The 19,181-nt window shown below is 35.5% G+C and overlaps 2 protein-coding genes across 9 annotated transcripts in view; both read right to left on the bottom strand.

Annotated features, from left to right (window-relative positions):
* Positions 1 to 8,149, bottom strand: part of PROKR1 (prokineticin receptor 1) — a 79,815-nt gene extending 71,666 nt beyond the window's left edge. For all 5 annotated transcript variants that reach the window (XM_063594901.1, XM_055107884.2, XM_055107881.2 and 2 more), the window contains exon 1: positions 5,818 to 8,149. The gene's annotated coding sequence lies outside the window, so the exon portion shown is untranslated. The remainder of the gene's footprint in view (positions 1 to 5,817) is intronic.
* A 142-nt stretch (positions 8,150 to 8,291) lies between these two features.
* APLF (aprataxin and PNKP like factor) overlaps positions 8,292 to 19,181 on the bottom strand; it is a 111,239-nt gene continuing 100,349 nt past the window's right edge. For 2 of the 4 annotated variants that reach the window (XM_003830918.4, XM_063594898.1), the window contains 2 exons: positions 18,053 to 18,099; positions 8,292 to 8,811 (listed from right to left, as the gene is read on the bottom strand). In XM_003830918.4, coding sequence (XP_003830966.1) covers positions 8,609 to 8,811; positions 18,053 to 18,099 — 250 coding nt within the window. In that variant the 3' untranslated portion in view covers positions 8,292 to 8,608. The remainder of the gene's footprint in view (positions 8,812 to 18,052; positions 18,100 to 19,181) is intronic. The other 2 variants (XM_063594897.1, XM_008956333.4) reach the window with 2 other exon arrangements.

Consider the following 19,181-nt stretch of genomic DNA (forward strand, 5'->3'; position numbering starts at 1 on the left):
AATGTCTTATAAAGTACACTTTGGAAAGTTATTTTTTTTAGAAAGTCATAGATTCATCTACATTTACAAATTGATACGAAGTTGTACATACTCTCTTACAAAATTTTAAAACATCCATATTTGTAGTTCTAACCCTTTTTATTTTTAATGTTTGTCTTTTTTTTTTTTTGCTAAGAGTTGTCTCTATTTTTTCTCTTATTGATCAAGTCTGTTGGGTTTTCCTTTTTTAGTCTTTTATCTAAAGATTTTACTAATTCTATCCTATCCTTGGCTAATTCGGATGCTCTGCTTTTGTCTAGCTCTAAAATACTTAGTTGATTTATTATTAATCTTTTTTCTTATACATGTAAGACAATATTATTTTTCTTCAAATATATTACTTGCTACATAATAGTAACATAATACTCTAATTGTTGCTTATTTTTAAACAGCTTACAAGTTCAACCTGATGCCTTTTTTTCCAGAGATATGATTTTAATCTGTTCAGAAGGATGGATTAAAATATCACATCCATTAGATTTATTTTTCCTGTCCTTTGGTTGTTCGTTTCTAATTTCATTACACCATAGGAGGTTTCCGCTGTGGGCTCCACAGACAAAATGACACCCATGGCACAAACAAGGAAGTTTCCTGACAGTGTAATTAGCACCAATGTGAGCCGCTAAACTCACAGCTAATGAAGGTTAAAATCTCAAGAATAATATGTGTCACTGATGGAATTACTGTGTGTATAATTTTATGGTTTCAAAGAATATTGGCTACTTCTATTCTTGACTTTCCATCTTTTATGCTTTATGAAAAATGAAAGTCGCACAGATTAATCCCAAACTTCAGAATGATTAATTTTCTTTTGAGGCGTCACAAACTCTGCTTGCTTTTCATTGTTGGGCCTGGACTGAACTCCTCATTAGAGATATATAGAAGTGGGCTTATACTGCCTGCTTCCCAAAGCTGTCCTTCAACAGCATCTTATCCATGAACCGGAAAGCTGTGTGTGTGTGTGTGTGTGTGTGTGTGTGTATTTTAATACTAATACTAGTGCCCCATCTGAGAGATTCTGACCCAGTAGGTCTCTCATGGAACCCAGCACCTATTGTTTTTTAAAGAAATTCACAGGGGATTCTGATGCACAGCTAGGTTAAGGATCACTGTATTAATAAATTTAACTAATACAAAAATGCTAACAGAAGTACAAGTACCCATTCCTTAACTTTCACAACATTGTAATCTCTCTGCAGATTCCTTCTTTCTGACTATAAAACATGCTGTGTGTTCCCACCGTAAAAACAATGCCACACAAAACAAACCTCTACTGATTTTATCATCTCTACACTTCCCTAGAGTGATTGCAATCTATTTATTTCTTCTCCACCATTTCTTCCTGAACACCCTGACATCTTGCTTCTCCCTTGCTACTCTTTTGGTCATATCACTCATGTCCAAAGAGTCATTTATCCATTCAACAAGTATGTACTGAGCTCCAGTTATGTTCTAGGCACTGTTCTTAACACTGGAAATTTGGCACTGAAAACAATGGACAAATACCCTTGTCTTGATGAAGTTTACATTCTAGCAAAGTGAGAAAGAAAAACGAACAGAGGTAAATTACACAGTATTCTGAGAAATACATATTATGAAAAAAATAGAGCTAGGTATAAGAGATCAGAAGTGTATATGTGGGGATGCAGTGGAGGAAGCAGAAATGTCAAATAGGGTGACCAAGTAAAGGCCTTAGACATTTCCCTCAAGGGGAACAACTCTTGAAGGAGGTGATGGTCTGATCCATGTGATTATCTTGGGAAAGAGCATTCGAGGCAGAATGAACAGCCAGGCCGTAGACCTGAAGTCAGGAACATATGTGATAAAAAATAAGGAGGCTAATCCAGCTGGATCAGAGAACGTGAAAAATTGTAGTAGGTGAGGTTGGGGAGATAATAAAGGACATAATAAAGACTCTGGCTTTGGTCTGAGTGAGACTGGAGACCACTGGAGGGTTTGGGACAAGGGTGTAATATGATTTGACTTAAGCTGTAATAGGATTACTCTGACTGCTGTGCTCTGAATAAACTTATAGGAGACCAAAGGTTGGAGCAGGGAGCCCAAGTTGATAGCAGTTGAAGTGCAGAAATATAGTCAGATTCTGGATATATTTTGAAAGTAGAATCAACAAGATTTTGCTGATTGTTGAAGGAAGTGGGACTGAAGAATAAATATTCTTAAGGTTTTGTGGCCTGAGCAAGGGCAAAGAAGTTTCAGAAGGACAATTAGAATTCAGTATTAAACATGTGAAGTTTGAGGTGTTTATCCTACAGTCAAGTGGAAATGTTGGGTAGGCAGTTGGATATATAAAGGCTTGGAGCTTAGGGAAGAGGTCTCTCCTTGAGATACAAATTCAGGAGTTTTCAGCATATGGAAAAGAGCCACAAGATTGCATAAAATCACCAAGGAAATGAATGTAGAGAGGAAAAGGAACCTAGGACCAAGGACTCTGCCCTGGAACACTTTAAGTGTTCATGGAAAAAAGAAATACCAAGCAAAGAACACTGGGAGTAAGGTGGGTAGAAAACTCAAGACATTCTAATTTCCTGGAAGTCAAGTGAAGGAAATGTTCCAAGGAGGTGGAAGTGACCTTTTGTTTCAAATGTTGAGGAAAGATTGAGAAGGATGAGGGCTGAGAAATGACCATAGGATTCAGGAGAGTGGAAATCACTGATGCACCTGACAAAAGCAGTTTCAGTGGAAAAGGTGGTGGGAAAGGCTTGATTTTGTAACCAAGTTCAGGCTCATCCTGCTCATCGCACAACAGCCAATAAGTAGGGAGACAAGGAGTTGGAGCAAGGAAGGCAACTTAATTTTGGAAAGCCAGTAAACCGAGAAGATGGCCGACTAACGTCCTAAAGTACCATCTTAAATCAGAACAAATTTCAGGCTGCTTTTATGTTAAGGGCAAAAGGAAGAGGAGGGGGTTGGGACAAAGAAGTGACCAATGAGTACAAATATGTGGGCACCAGTAAGAGTCCAAGGGCTTTGGGAACTTCTTTGTGCTTGGTCAGGTCACAATGCACCTATAAATCTTTAATAAGACATAATTGTTTACATACTTCCTCAATAATCACAGAATTAGTTTCAAAAACTACATGATTCCTGTTTTCACATTTAATCTCAGTGCTCTGAAATTATCCTAGCCTATGTGTAGCAATGGGTAAAGGTCCCTTAAATGAAAATGGAATTAGTTATGTTAGTTCTTTTGATGTTTTTCTGTTACAATTTTAAGGACTTAAAGGATGGGCACTGGTGACAGCAAGTATAGACAACACTTTTGACGAATTTTCCTGTTAAGGGGAGAAGATAAATAGGGTAGTAAAGCTGTTGCGGGGAGTGAATTAAGGAAAGTTTTTTTGTCTCTCTTTAAGATGGAAGAAATATTATTAAGTTTACATGATGATGGGAATGAATCAGTACATAGGAAAAAACTGATGAGATGGGAGAGGGGGAGGAATTACCAGTGTAATGTCCTTAAGCATGTAAGAGATGCCTGGATCTAGGGAAATGATTTTAAATAAAATAATAAACAATTTATCTATAATACTGGGGGAGAAGATAAAGAATTTGAGAATAGCTGGTAGGTGGGTAGATGCAGGTGAGAGTTTGTAAAAGTTCTCATTGAATAGCTTCAATTATCTCAGTGAAGTAGGAAGCTAAATCTAATCTCAGTTCTTACGTGTGTAACCATTCTATAGCAACTGACAATATTAACTACTTCTTCCTTCTTAATATTCATTCTACTTTCAGCTCCCGTGACACAGAAAGTTCCTAACATTCCTCTTCTTCTAATTCCTCTGAAGAATCTTTTTATCTATCTTCCTATCCCTTAAATTATGACACTAAATATCTTGTCCTCAACTCTCTTTTACCACTTACTCCTTTGGTGACTGTGGTAGACATTACTAGTGTTCACTCTGTTTCTCATCTTTTCTGGACACCCATAAGACTGTACTTCCCAAGCCCCTTCTAGTGGTTAAAGCCATGTGATTACTTCTGGCCAATGAGCTGCAAACAGGAGTGATGTCACTTCAGCCTGAAGCCTTTAATTACACTATAACCCTCTACTTTCTGTATTCCCTTGCAGTCATGATTAAGAAGGTCTCACGATCCAGATGATACAACTGCAAGAAGGCAGAGACTCTAAAATGCTGGAATGCTGAGTTGCTACATGGAAGACAGTGCCCTAGAGGGTCACCCAACACAGAAAATCTTGGCATAAGAAAATGTTCCTTGTGTTAAGACACTGAGATTTTGGGGTTATCCTAGCATAACTAGTCTAACTGAATGGCACAGTGACCTACTGGAGTGGTTCTCAAAATTTTCAGCCTCAGGAGTCTTTTCACTCTTAAAAATTACTGAGAAACCCAAAAAGCTTTTGTTTATGAGGGTCGTATTTGTAGACAGTTACCATACTGGAGATTATAATTGAGAAATTTTTAAAATATTTAGTAATTCACTTAAAAAGAAGAGTAAACCCATTACACACTGATACATGTATTTTATAAAAAATAATTATATATTTTAAAGAATTTAGTCAGATGAATGGCATTGTTTTATATTTTTGCAAATCTCTTTAATGTCTGTCTTCTCTAGAAGACAGGTAGATTCCTGTATCTGCTCTCCTATGTTGTTTTGCTTAAAGTACATGGAGAAAACCAGGCCTTACACAGATATGTAGTTGAAAAGGAAGGAGTATTTTAATAAGCTTTTCAGGTAATGGTGGATATTCTTCTTGATGTCACAAAAATAGACAAATTGCAGTTTCTGGAAGATTAGTTGAAATATGGAATCTGAAACCATATTAATGAACTTAACAGATTCTGTTATATTAAGTCCATTGCTTCATCTTACACTTTGACTGGATCTCTTACCCATGCCTGGTTTTATAACATCATACACTGGTTATGTGGAAAATGTTGGCTCACTAAGTTTTGCAGATCTTCCAAATATTGATACATTTTATTATATCGTATTACCTACAATATCATCAGAATAGTTTCTAGAGTTTTGAAAAGCTATCAAGCTAATGGTGATGAATCCAAGTTCTTCCAAAATTCTGATTTTTGCTTAAAAGCTCAAATTTCAGCATTACAGCAAATACTGTTGGTTGTTTTCCTTGAAAACAGGGCTCATTTAGTTCATGTTTGATAAAACATCTGCCAAATACTCAAGTTTGAATAATCATAATATGTCCGCCAGTCATTCTTTCAAGTTAAAATTTTGTTCCATAAAAAAATCTGTTAGTTCATCCTGCAACTCAATCACACCAAGATTTTCTCATGACTGAGACTGTATATACTTCAGTATACAGCCAGAGGGGTATTTCTGTTACACTCTAGCTTCTCCTTCTCTGACTGGTCCCATTCTATCCACTATGTTATTTGAATGCTTGCCTCATTGCCTTTGTAAAATCTTTTACTGTAGATACCATTTCTTTTTCTTTTTTGTATCTTTCATGGTATTTAGTAGTCACTGTCACTGAATGAATAAATATCCTATTGTCCAGAATAGAGAGTAAGCACATTGAAAATAGGGACTCTATGTTATTCTTTGAATTGCTGACACCTAAGACAGTATCTTGGGCACAACAGAGTATAACTGTGGTTGTTTATGATGATAAAGTTTATTATGTACATTATATTAGGGTGGCCGATAATAATCTCAATCATAATTATTATCACTTTACTTTCAGTACATATTGTAGAGGTGAAGCTTTGTAGGCTAGGTTTGTAGATTGGCAGGAAAAGATCCCCCTCCCCCACATGCACACACCATTATGGACTCCTGGCCAACAAAGAGACTGAATGGGAATGAGGTGGTCTCACAGAGCAGGGCTGGATGCAGCGTGCTGGTGGACAGTTTCCCCCTCAGTGAGGTGTGCTGGTGACACTGAGCGATTAGTTGTAAGAAACTACCCATTTACTCTCAGCTTTACATCAACATTCTGGAATAATTATGCTCACAATCTATCTGCTTTCATTACAAAGAATGTTTAGGATCCTCTAGTTCTAGAAACTCAGTATCAATAGGGCCATCCTCAACCAGAGGAAAACACCAAAGTCAGTGTTCAAGTGTCCCCCAAAACTCTTCAGGTCTCCAGTTTCCCAGGGTCCTAGAAAACCCATCCCCCCTCAAAAGTTTAGCCAAAAAATATTTGCTTTTAAAATTAGGCACATAGGTGAGAAATGTATATATGATAATTTTTACCATGACAGAGGAGGCTGGGATATAGTTTCAGTTCCAGGAACACCATGACAGGGAGAATTGGCTCTTATCCACTGTATAGAACAGCAATTAATTTAAAAAATCAAGCTTTGTTAATGGTGCTCTTGAGACCACTGACAGCCTAATGTTACCGGTTTTCCCTCTGTTTTGGAAAACACAGATCTAAACACAGTCCAATTACACTTTCATTTTCATTACACTTCAGTCAATTAAGCTATACATTTATTTATACAATAGTTATACTCAAAAGTGTCTTCAGGATGATTATGAAAGTTGCATTAAAACTGTATCGTTAAAAGCAGCTATCATGAACTATTACATTACTACGAAGAATATCCTTTGATATTAAATATTTTTTTCCTTCTAAAAGACTGGTATTACCCTTTGCATTACTTTTTTGTGACAGATTTATTGAAATATATAGTTCACGTGCAATGAAATCTACCCTTTGAAAGTGTACAATGCATTGTTTGTAATATATTTACAGAGTTGCGCAACCATCACTGCCATCTAATCTTAGAACATTTTTATCACTCAAAAGGAAATCCTATACTCATTAGCAGTCACTCCCCATTCTTCCTCCCCAAGTCCCTGGCAACCACAAATTTGCTTTCTGTCTTTATGGATTTGCCTATTTTGGAAATTTCATATAAATGAGTTCATACAGTATGTGGCCTTTTGTGTCTGGCTTCTTTTACTTGCCTTCGAGGTTCATCTATCTTGTAGCATGTATCAGTACTTTATTCCTTTTTATGACCAAATAATATTCCATTGCACAGATATACCACGTTTTGCTTATCCATTCATCAGTTGATAGACATTTGGGTGTTTATACTTTTTGGCTGTTAAGAATAATGCTTCTATTGATATTGTGTACAGTTTTTATGTGGAAATGTTTTCAATTCCTTTGGGTATATACCTAGGAGTAGATTATGTAACACTTCAAGGATTAAGTTAGTGGCAGGGATGAGAATAAGTTAAATATTACATTCGTAGATTTGTTATACTACCAAGGCTAAAGGGATATTATAAAGGGAAAAATAGTTCCCAAATAACAATAAGAGATAAAAATCAGAGTAATAGGTTACAGTCTAGAGAAATGTTTATCTTATTCTTGTTCCAGTTTAAGTAAATATTAAATATTGTATAATTACTGGGAGATATATTTTAAAGCAATGAGAAAATATTATTATAAATATGTTTTGATCTTTTAAGATATAAATTTTTAGGTTCCTTTAGAGTAGAAAATAATAGCATTTAACAAAGATTCTTTTGGCTTAGTGATTTATGATTTCAATAAATATCTCCTGCTCTGTGTACACAACCCAACTGTTATTAAAGATTCTAAACTACATTTTAACAATTCAAAGTCACGTAATATGAAGAGCATTATAGGGCTTAAAGTAGTTTTAGAACAGAAATACAGAAAGATACTTCATAAAACTGGAGAATAAGTGGTTTCTTCTTGATATGGGAGGCCAGAATCTTGAACTTTCAACTGGCAAACAACTTGCTACTTTCATCTGAGGTCAAAAAAACTAAGGCAAAACTAATGCCATTTGAGAAAGTTATGTCATTTCTCTATTCTTAATATAAAGACAGCACATTGAGAGTTAAAATAATCAGCTAGGACTTTAGTTTGAAAAAAAAGGTCAAGTTTTTTGAGTTTTTTTACTTTTAAATTCAAACATACAGTAAATTGCAGATGTGGAACACAAAATAACATTCCCTACATGGTGAACATTTCTCTTCTACAGCCTAGTTGAGTCTATTTTCAGTACCCATTTGGAACCAATCTTCCCAAGTTTTGAAGGATAAAAGTAGTAAGTGAAATTGCAAAGCTCACATCTAAGGTACTAGAAAAAAAACGCCATTATGTAATGGCTGCATTTTTTAAAGCCTGGTTCTGCTTACAGAATTACTTCAGTAACAATGAAAAGAGGCATGTTTTCATGTAATTTGCCTGGTTATACTTGCAGAGTACTCCATAATCTTTGGAAAAAAATTTAAAAAGACCAAAGTTTTATGCAACCTATGGCTTTTACTTTTTATTACCAATATACAAAGTACATAAAAAATATCCATTTTTACTCTACCTTCTCTGTCTTCCTATTTCCAGATGCTTTAAGTAGGAAAGAAAAGGCAAGGCAACAAAAAATTCCATCTATTATACTGAAGGCTGACGTTTCAATGTCCCATTTGTAAAGAGTCAGTAGTAAAAGTCATTAACTATCAAAAGAAGGAAAATAACTGTCACTTAAGTACCTCCTTAGTTCATAAATGTTTTCCCACAAAGAAAAAGTAAATGTAAGGCAGATATGACTACAGAAGTTAGTTACTATTTTCTTTTCATAAACCTTTTTGCTTCTTTCAAAAGCTCTTCCACATCTTCCTTCTCTTCATCTTCCTTTCCTGGTTCCCAGTCAGAATCTTCATCTGTTGGCTCATAGTCTTCTTCCTCATCATCTAGAAAGCTGTCGTTCAGGTCATACTCATTGGGTTGCCCAACATTATCATTATCTTCATCTAAAACATTTCTCACTGCAAAACAGAAGATTGGTACACAACACATCAATCACCACTCAACCTGGGATGACAGACATCTACCTATAAAATGTCTTTCTGCATCCAGAGGATTAATTTTATTAATGCATAGCTTACCACTACAAATTTCTGGAAACGGCACTAAAATGATGCTTTGTTATTTATTATTCTAACTTTTCCTACCATGAGGCTCCTGAAACTAAAATGACCCATAAGATTAATAATAATGGTTCCTTAATCTCATAATCATATTCACAACATCCCATCTTCCCATGTGGTAGAATGTATTTTTGTCCCAATTATTCACTGCCCCTTCCTGTGATATGATTATACTTCCTCACTTCTCAGTGATTGCCCAAAGAAATGTGAGTGGAAATAGTGTGTGTCACTTCCAAAAGGATGCTTTAAGACTCTTTCTCTGGTTCTGCTATTGCCATTTCCCCTCTGCCACAAGAACAGCATGTCCCAGATAGAGGCTGATCCCTCAGCCTGGATTCCAGGATGAGAATACACATGGCACAGGACCACAGCCAATTCACAGCTGCAATAAGGAGAAATACACTTAAATAAGTGTATTTATTGTTATAAGGCACTGAAATTTAGAAATGTTTGTTATCACAGCAAACCTAGCAAAAGCTTGCTGACACATCAGGGCGTGAGCTTAGATACTTTGGAAAGTTTAGTTTTATAGGTCTAAGATATTCTTACAGTTCATGTTTCAATAAGACTAGGAATGCCATAATAATAGACATTAGAATTTACAGATTTCTAAGTAATATTATAATACTAGAATTCTTCTGTCTCCAAATTCATTTCTTCCCCGATCTTACTCTTTCCACAGCGAGCTACAGAGTTGCTTTAAAATAAAGCAGTGAAAGACTCTAGGACAGTGTGGAACATTTAAGAAACAATTAGGAAGATTTCATCTAGAAATCTGAATGGCAGAGGACAGTCCCTAATGAACAGCAAATGTATAGGTTAAAAACATTAATGTCTGTACTTTAGTATACACTTTGGTTAACATCTTTCTAAAATGTTCACATGTAACATATAGTTATAATTTTAAAAATAAAGTCAATGAATTGGGAAAAATGAGAAAAATGACAAAGGAAGTAATGTATCTGTCCTTTTAACCCTTATAGCCCAATATATTTATATTTTTCTTAATATCAGTACTCATTCCAGAAAGGATTTGAGACAGCTTATAATAATAAAATGCTAATAAAGGTAGAAACCAAAAACATAAAAAGCAGAATACACATATGATAACCTCAATTTTTAACACAATTATTAAAAATAGAGCATCAAATTTATCCCCGAGATTCTTGGTAGCCAAGGCTAAAAAGGCAATATAATAACTTGCCCAATTCTCATTATAGTAGGAAGCTCACCAGTTCCTTAAGGAAAATCTTGCATTACATATATCTGTATATACAGCTCCTGTAAACATCTTGAGGGCATGTTTTATGTCTAATCTCAGTTACCCATATTTTTAAAATAATAAAATGCATTTTTTAAAAATTGGAAGGCAGTTTGCAGTCGGGAAAGGGAATGAGAAGGAAAGAACATCAATATCTCTATTTTTGTCTATTTTCCTCTTGGAAATACCTTATACACATAACTTTTTTTTCTAAGATGTGAATGCACATTATCACATAACATGTCCTAATGATATCTCAATAAACAGTTTCCTTTCAGATTCAGAAATCACTTACCAGCTTTACAAGAAAAACAGATATAAAGGTGAAACAACTCCAGGTTCTCTGCTCACTTCATTGGCTGCTCCTTCTCAGTTTTCTTTGCTGGATTTTCCTCATCATCCTAATCTCTAAATTTTAGAGCTGGAACCTCTTCTCTAACTCACTCCTTAGATGATTCCATCCAGTCTTATGTCCTAAATTCCCAAATTCACATCTTAAGCCCTGACCTACTGCCCTGAATTCCAGACTCATTTATCTGGATACTTAAGCATTATCTGTACTTGAATGACTTACAGGCACCTGGAATATAACATTTCCAGAACATAACTCTTTAGTTGCTTTACCCAGATCTGGTCATTCTATTTATCAGTCTTGAATATATGACTTCTCTAATCATCAAACCATCTAGTTGTTTTAGCAAGAAATCTTGTAGTCATCCTTTAATATCCCTCACCGAGAACCCAACATCTAATACCTCAAGAGATCCTGTTAGCTTTACCTGCAAAGTAAATCCACCACTTCTGATCACATCCACTCTAATGCCCTGGCCCCAATACTATCATTTTCTTCCTGAATACAATATCCTCCTAACTGGCTCTCTTGCTTCCATTCTAGTCTATTCTTCACACACAAAAAAAGTCAGAAAACCTTCTAATAGCTTTCTGTCTCACTCTAAATAAAATCTAAAGTCTTTATTTACAGGTCTCAGCTTTGAAGACTCTACTCAACTAGCCCACTGGTAGTTTTCTGATCTCATCCTATGCCATTCTGTTTACTCACACTGTTCCAATTCTATTTGCTCTTTGCTATTCCTAGAACAGTCCAAGCATGGTCATCACCAGGGATTTTAAATTCATGATTCCCAACGCCTGGCATATTCTTCCTTAGATAATCACCTGGCTTGCTCCCTCCTCCAAGCTTTGGCTCCAATGTCAAATTATCAGAGTGCTTCTTTTACCATCCTATCTGACATGGCATTCCCCATACCATGTACACACCCTTGCTATTCTGTCCTCCTACACAACTTATTTTTCTTCTAATTATCAACACATGACATCAAATAATTGCTTGTGTGTCCATTGCCCATCTGTGTACAATTCTGCAAGAGCAGGGCTTTGTTTCTACTGTGTCCTTAGCTCAGACAACAGCGCTTAACATGTGGGAGCACTTAATAAATACATTTGTTGAATATATCAATGAATGAATAAATGAACCATTTGCAAATCAACTACTGAACATCTTTAGTTTTACAGAAACTCTTATTTTAGCCTACACTTTTGATCACTAGCCTGCCAGTCAATATAATGAATTACATAAAAGACTTTAATTCTGCTAAATGAAGCCTCAGTGAACCCTGGAAATATTTAGCAACTTATTAAGCAGCCTCATTTGTTGAGGCAGTAAGACCACATTAATCGGAAGAATTTTGTTTGTTTACTCAGAAAAAAGTTTATATCTGTCATCACTTACATTCTATGTTTACCTTTACACATTCATGTTCTTCTTACAGGAAGTCCAGAATCTAACAAAACCATCTGTAACAGAATTCAACGTGGCTAGTAGCCAAATGTAATCCACCTTAACTCACATGAACAGGTACTTTTATACTTTAAGTGAAAACACTTGAAGAGCCAAGTCATGACATGAGCACAAAGTCAGCTCTAGAATTCAGCTCTGTGTCCTGTTAGTGGTGTCACACAGATCCTTCATAACAGGGTTATAAATGCTGACATGTGATTATCTTTGTGGGACCAATTATTTAATAGATTATACTGTGGAAAATTCAATTAATAACTTTAAATGTTATATAAAACAAATGCTACCTAGATGACTTTCCTTTTTAAAAAATTGCTAGTAGAGTCTGAAGGTGTTTTTAGAGAAATATCCAATTCTGCCTTTCAGTGTAACTGGGCCAAAAAAAAAAATTAAACTTTACTTACCTGGAAAATACTCTGAATACTGATTTTTACAATAACACACGTATTCCCATTACAATATTCCCAAGTAAATTTATCTTAGAAAGCTTCCTTTTTTTTTTTTTTTTAATTTGGGTTAACACTTCTAAGTCCAGGTAAACTTGAAAGAAATAAGTCTTTTCTCTATTTTTGCCTAGAATGCTTATAAATTTCTTCCTGCTAGTTACTGCTGCTCTCATTTGATTGTCTATGAGAACCTGAAGTTGTTCCGGCTTTTTATCTGTTTTTATTGTAAAGCTGTTAAGTGATTTCTGAATCTGAAAGGAAACTGTCTTATTGAGATATCATTAGGACATGTTATGTGATAATGTGCATTCACATCTTACCCAACAAAAAGACTCTTTAAAATAGCACAGTTTAAGAGAAAGAGGACTAGACCAGGGGTTAGAAGTCCAACTATCTGTGTTATAAATGAACTCATGACAATGAACAAGTCACTTAACCTAATGGAAATATGGAAATTACTTTTTTTTTTTTTTTTTTGAGACAAGGTCTCGCTTTGTTGCCCAGGCTGGAGTGCAATGGCGCAATCTCGGCTCACTGCAACCTCTGTCTCCCGGGTTCAAACGATTCTCCTGCCTCAGCCTCCTGAGTAGCTGGGATTACAGGCCCCCGCCACCACGCCCAGCTACTTTTTGTATTTTTAGTAGAGATGGGGTTCCACCATTTTGGTCAGGCTGGTCTTGAACTCCTGACCTCAGGTGATCCACCCGCCTCGGCCCCCCAAAGTGCTAGGATTACAGGTGTGAGCCACTGTGCCTGGCCGGAAATTACTTTTTAAACTACACATCAAACATTAAATGATCACAAAGATATTTCTAACTCCAGAGTTCTAATTTTAAGGCCACAACAGGAACCTTTATTTTCTCTACAAATCAGTGAAGTAAAATGAAATGTGGACAGGGATTGACAGCTTGACTACTTGAAGCCAGCACTGGAGAAATAAGCTGTCACTGGTTTGTAAACCCTGATGGGTAATGCTGATCTACCATGGTGATGAAAAATAACTTTTAGAAAAAATAATAAACTCTTTAACATGTTTAAAACAACATATTATTTACTATATGGGATTAGAATGTGGTAATTTCTGATTTTTTTATATATGCAGAGGAATTTGTAATATGAGAATGACAATTCTAAATGTTTTTCTGATATTTCTTTTACAATTTAAAATTTCACTGTTAGTTCTTATCCCAAGAACTAAGTCTTCAAACTACTGTAGAGTATACTGTGTGACATACATGCCAGAAGAAATGTTGATTTTGCATGGAGAAAAATCTTTTCAAATTGCAGTGTTTTGTTTTGTTTTGTTGAGACAGGGTGTTGCTCTGTTGCCCAGGGTAGAGTGCAGTGACACAATCACGGCTCACTGCATTTTTGACATCCTGGGCTCAAGTGATACTCCCACCTCAGTCTCCCAAGTAGCTGGGAACACAGGTGTGCCCATCACCACAACTGGTTAATTTTTTTTATTTTTTGTAGAGATGTGGTCTCACTCTGTTGCCCAGGCTGGTCATGAACACCTGGGCTCAAGCGATCCTAGAAGAAAACCTAGGCAATACCATTCAGGACATAGGCATAAGCAAGGACTTCATGTCTAAAACACCAAAAGCAATGGCAACAAAAGCCAAAATTGACAAATGGGATCTCATTAAACTAAAGAGCTTCTGCACAGCAAAAGAAACTACCATCAGAGTGAACAGGCAACCTACAGAATTGGAAAAAATTTTTGCAATCTACTCATCTGACAAAGGGCTAATATCCAGAATCTACAAAGAACTCAAACAAATTTACAAGAAAAAAAACAACCCCATCAAAAAGTGGGTGAAGGATATGAACAGACACTTCTCAAAAGAAGACATTTATGCAGCCAACAGACACATGAAAAAATGCTCATCATCACTGGCCATCAGAGAAATGCAAATCAAAACCACAGTGAGATATCATCTCACACCAGTTAGAATGGCAATCATTAAAAAGTCAGGAAACAACAGGTGCTGGAGAGGATATGGAGAAACAAGAACACTTTTACACTGTTGGTGGGACTATAAACTAGTTCAACCATCGTGGAAGACAGTGTGGCAATTCCTCAGGGATCTAGAACTAGCAATACCATTTGACCCAGCCATCCCATTACTGGGTATATACCCAAAGGAATATAAATCATGCTGCTATAAAGACACATGCACACGTATATGTTTACTGCAGCACTACTCACAATAGCAAAGACTTGGAACTAACCCAAATGTCCAACAATGATAGACTGGATTAAGAAAATGTGGCACATATATACCATGGAATACTATGCAGCCATAAAAAAGGATGAGTTCATGTCCTTTGCAGGGACATGGATGAAGCTGGAAACCAACATTCTCAGCAAACTATCGCAAGGACAAAAAACCAAACACCACATGTTCTCACTTATAGGTGGGAACTGAACAATGAGAACACTTGGACATGGGAAGGGGAACATCACACACTGGGGCCTGTTGTGGGGTGGGGGGAGTGGTGGAGGGATAGCATTAGGAGATATACCTAATGTAAATGATGAGGTAATGGGTGCAGCACACCAACATGGCACATGTATACATATGTAACAAACCTGCATGCTGTGCACATGTACCCTAGAACTTAAAGTATAATAAAAATATATATATATTAAAAAAAAAAGAATAAAACAAAATCTTCCTGGTACTGGTTACTTTTGCATTCAATAACTTGTGCAAACATTGTAGCACTCGAAAAAGTGTGGAGACTTAAATAAAATTTTAAACCAATTATATATACAAGAAACTTAACAAATGACAGGAGTCCAACCTACAAGAAACAGAATGCACTATATAAACTGTTACATGTATAGAAGAACCCTATAGATGAAAGTGTTTTAGGGGTATTACAAATCAGAAATTAAAGAGTAAGAGTTTAATGTAGTTATTTTAATGTTGGCACTATATTAATAATTGTATTATCTTGTTATATATGTTCTTATGATACCCCCACCTCAAATTCAACATGTTTAAATGAAAGCAAGAACAACAAAACTCCCCAGTTCGCCCTATTCTCTATCATGTGTCTTCTCCAGTCTCCTGATAATGTGTACTATAATCCTGAGTCATCCTGACTTCATTTACCTCATCCCCATATCACAGCCAACTGATTAGTTGGTAAATCCTCTTGATTCATCCTTCAAAAATCCCTCTTGTATCCAATCCAACCTCTCCATGTTCATGATGGCCGCCCTAGTTCTAACCCTTTATTCTACCTAACTAATCTCCAGGCTTCCCCTTCTCTAATTCAAACTGTTTATCACCAGCTTGATTTTGGTAAAATATTGGCTCATCATTATTTGCCAAAGTGCCCATGTCTTTGGTCTGGCTGTTGAGAGTTTCCATAATCTAGCTTCAATACACCCTTTTAGCATCATCCACAGTAGCTATAGAGACTTTCCACATCAATTAAAACGATCCACTTGCTAACTCCAACTACAACACTTCTACCTTGATGTCTTTGATTGATCTATTTCTCACTTTGCCTGTGATGTCCTATACCAACCTCCCACACAGCAAAGAAACAAAGGTGACTGAAATCCTACCATCTTAAAGGCCAACTTTTACTTAAAATTCTCATATCAAGTCTACCTGATAATCCCCAGCAGAAAGTACTCCCTCCCTTTCCCTGGAGATTTCAGAGCATCTCACGGCAAGTGGGGAGACCCAGAGCTGGTTCCCATAACCACAATTACGAGCCGGCTCTCATCTCTCTGTAGCTTTGCTCACATGGAAGACATTCAACAAAGGAATATGTGAATGTGTGAGTAAATGAATCAATACATAGCTGAGATTAACATTTGGGGGTACTGTTAAATTTTAATGATTTGGGATACAAGAAAAACAAGTATGTTAGAATTCTGTATTAGATATCTCTAAATCAGAAAAATACAATGATACCTCAACATTTAATATTTGAAATACTCAAAATCCCCAATTTTTAGATTTTGTAGGGTAAGAGATGTTCTGACTATATTGCCACATAGCAACTTTTGAAAGTACATTAAAAATATAAGACTAAACCTATAGCCTTAAACTTATTCCTTTAAAATATCTATACTTCTATTTAAAATGCTTTTCAATAAAGTTTTCCTTTAAAAAGTTAATTGTCCTAAAATATGTTCTTCATTCAAAAAATACTTCAATAATTTCAAGAAATTTTTCAACAAAAATTCAGATATTTTTAACTATGCTATATGATGTGTAGTCATAGTTTTTAGATAAATATTTCCTATTTCTATAAAGTTATATAAATGTGTCAAATGCTCTTGCATGGGACAATGCTATAATTTGTCAACAATATATACTTTTAATCAAATACAATTACATTATTTCTAGAAAGGAAGACTTTATTAAACTACCATAACTGCCACACCATGAGATATGACCACAGTAAAGAAAGTATAATATATAACATGTAACCTCCATACTATGTTAGCTCAGATAAAGGGAATATTTTTATGTCTGGAGTACTAAAGCACTAAAGTGTGTTTCAATAAGAAATGTCAAATGGAATTCCCTTATAGTGAAATCATTTACTTTCATCACTTACTTGATTACAAGTCAGCTGTTTGTATGCACATATAAATGCAAGTGAGTGCAGCCTGGATAGTATGCATTTTATTTTCTCATTCTGTGAGCAGAAATATTATGTGCTGAATCAGCCTCTGTATTATATGAATGATATGCAAAAGCCAGATTTTATTAAAGAAGAAAAATACAGTTTAGAAGCATAACAAACAGAAGGTAAAACAGATTGAGGTAAGTAGGACAGAAGCACATTTGATGGTTGCTTCTCTGGTGTCTCTCCCCCTCCTCCTTTCCTCAAAGCTCTAGCTTTTATTGGAGATGGCTATGGTTCTGATGAAGGTGACTCCATTCTGGTTTCAGGAGCGGTACAAACTAATCAGTGGCCATGGTGATTGGATCAAGGTTAAGACTGTGATCTAATCCAGTAATAAAAAGTGAATTTTCTGATTTTTTCCTAGGAATCATGAGGGTCAAAGTTGTTTGTATTCTTTACGGGTGATTATCGTCCCAGCTGAATAAGGACACATAAAGTCCCTCATTGGAAGAGGAGCCAGCCTTAGGATGATAATGACCCCTCTAAAGACAGAATGAAGGAAAAAATTGGGTCTTTGGGGACACTATTGACATTATTAATGAGCCAAAGCAATATAGCTTATCTAAATCCAGCCCTAGCTCTGGACGTTTTAGTTACAGAAGTCAATTATCATTTAGGCCAGTTTGAGATTTTGCTTTCAGGTACTTGCAAACAAAAGAATCCTAAGAGATACAAGGCAAATATATATTGTGGACAATGGGGAAAGCATTTGCTATACAAAAGGGTCACAGTTGTGTTTTTTTTAATATAAGAAAAATCATTAAAATCAGCAATTCAACAAATTCACAGAAGCAGAGATTTTAAAATATTTTCATAATAACTGGAAACTAGGTTTAATAGGAAAATCATTTAAAGGTTTCATTTTGAATTTTCTGAAGTAAAATTACTTACCTGGAAGCGTATTATGTCTATATTCTATCTTGTGCTGGGGATTCTTCCTGAAAGAAGAATGCAAAAATAAGAGCTAGTCTTCCAATTACTAAAAGTTGATGACTATTTACACTAAACTAGAACACTGACTAACTTACAAATAAACTTAGGACCCAATAGGCCTCTTATGAAAAAGCATTTGTTGTTTAATTACAATATTTCCTGTGTGCCTACTCCATGCCAGGCACATTTCTAGATGCAAAGATAGAGTGATGAAGAAGACAAAGTTCTTACCTCAAGAACTTATACTCTAGAAAGAGGGAAAAGACAAAATATATATTTCCATAATATATCATATTTTTAAACTGTCCTGTATCACATATATGCAAATATAAAATAGAATCCAAAACTCATGACACAAATATCAAATATGTATTAAGTACGTATGTGCCTACAGTATTAAAAAATTCTAAGGCTCTTCTTGAATCTAAAGAAAACAGTATTCTTTCAAAAGAACACCAATCACTTGTTATGAAAAAACACAAAAGTTAATTTTGTTGATAAATTCAGATAACATATTCTGAAGTCAAACAAAAAAAACATATTCTGGAATCAAACAAAAAGTGTTTGAAGATCTATTTTTGATTATACATACTTATGATCCCTTCTATTATTTTGTTAGTTAAACAAATGTTTGGGTACCCTATATGTACAAGACATTCTCCAAATATCCCAGCAGTAAAATCCAAGGCAACAGATTCATCATGACCAAACTGACTGGTACTCCTTTCTTAGGGAACTGACAAAGCACAGCTGGGGTACACTAACAACAGATATGTGCTGAGGTGACAACTTTCGAATATACCTGTGTCAGGAGTGATTATTTTTACATGACAAATGTTCATTTGTTCATTCAGCAAGTATTGGCTGAATGTTTCACTATATTCCGGCTCTAAGCAGGCAATGAGGATAAAATATTTAACCAGATACACATTCTTGCCCCTAAGGAGACAGAGTCTGCGGGCAGGAGCAAGGTAGACATTAAAGAAGCACTTTCTTCACTGAAAAATAAGAACATCTTCTGTGAAGATAGGAAATACTCCTTATAATATATCTTTCAGGGCACAGGAACTAAGTCAAGCCTTAAATC

The sequence above is a fragment of the Pan paniscus genome, chromosome 12, assembly GCF_029289425.2.
Source record: "Pan paniscus chromosome 12, NHGRI_mPanPan1-v2.0_pri, whole genome shotgun sequence".
Lineage (NCBI taxonomy): Eukaryota > Metazoa > Chordata > Mammalia > Primates > Hominidae > Pan > Pan paniscus.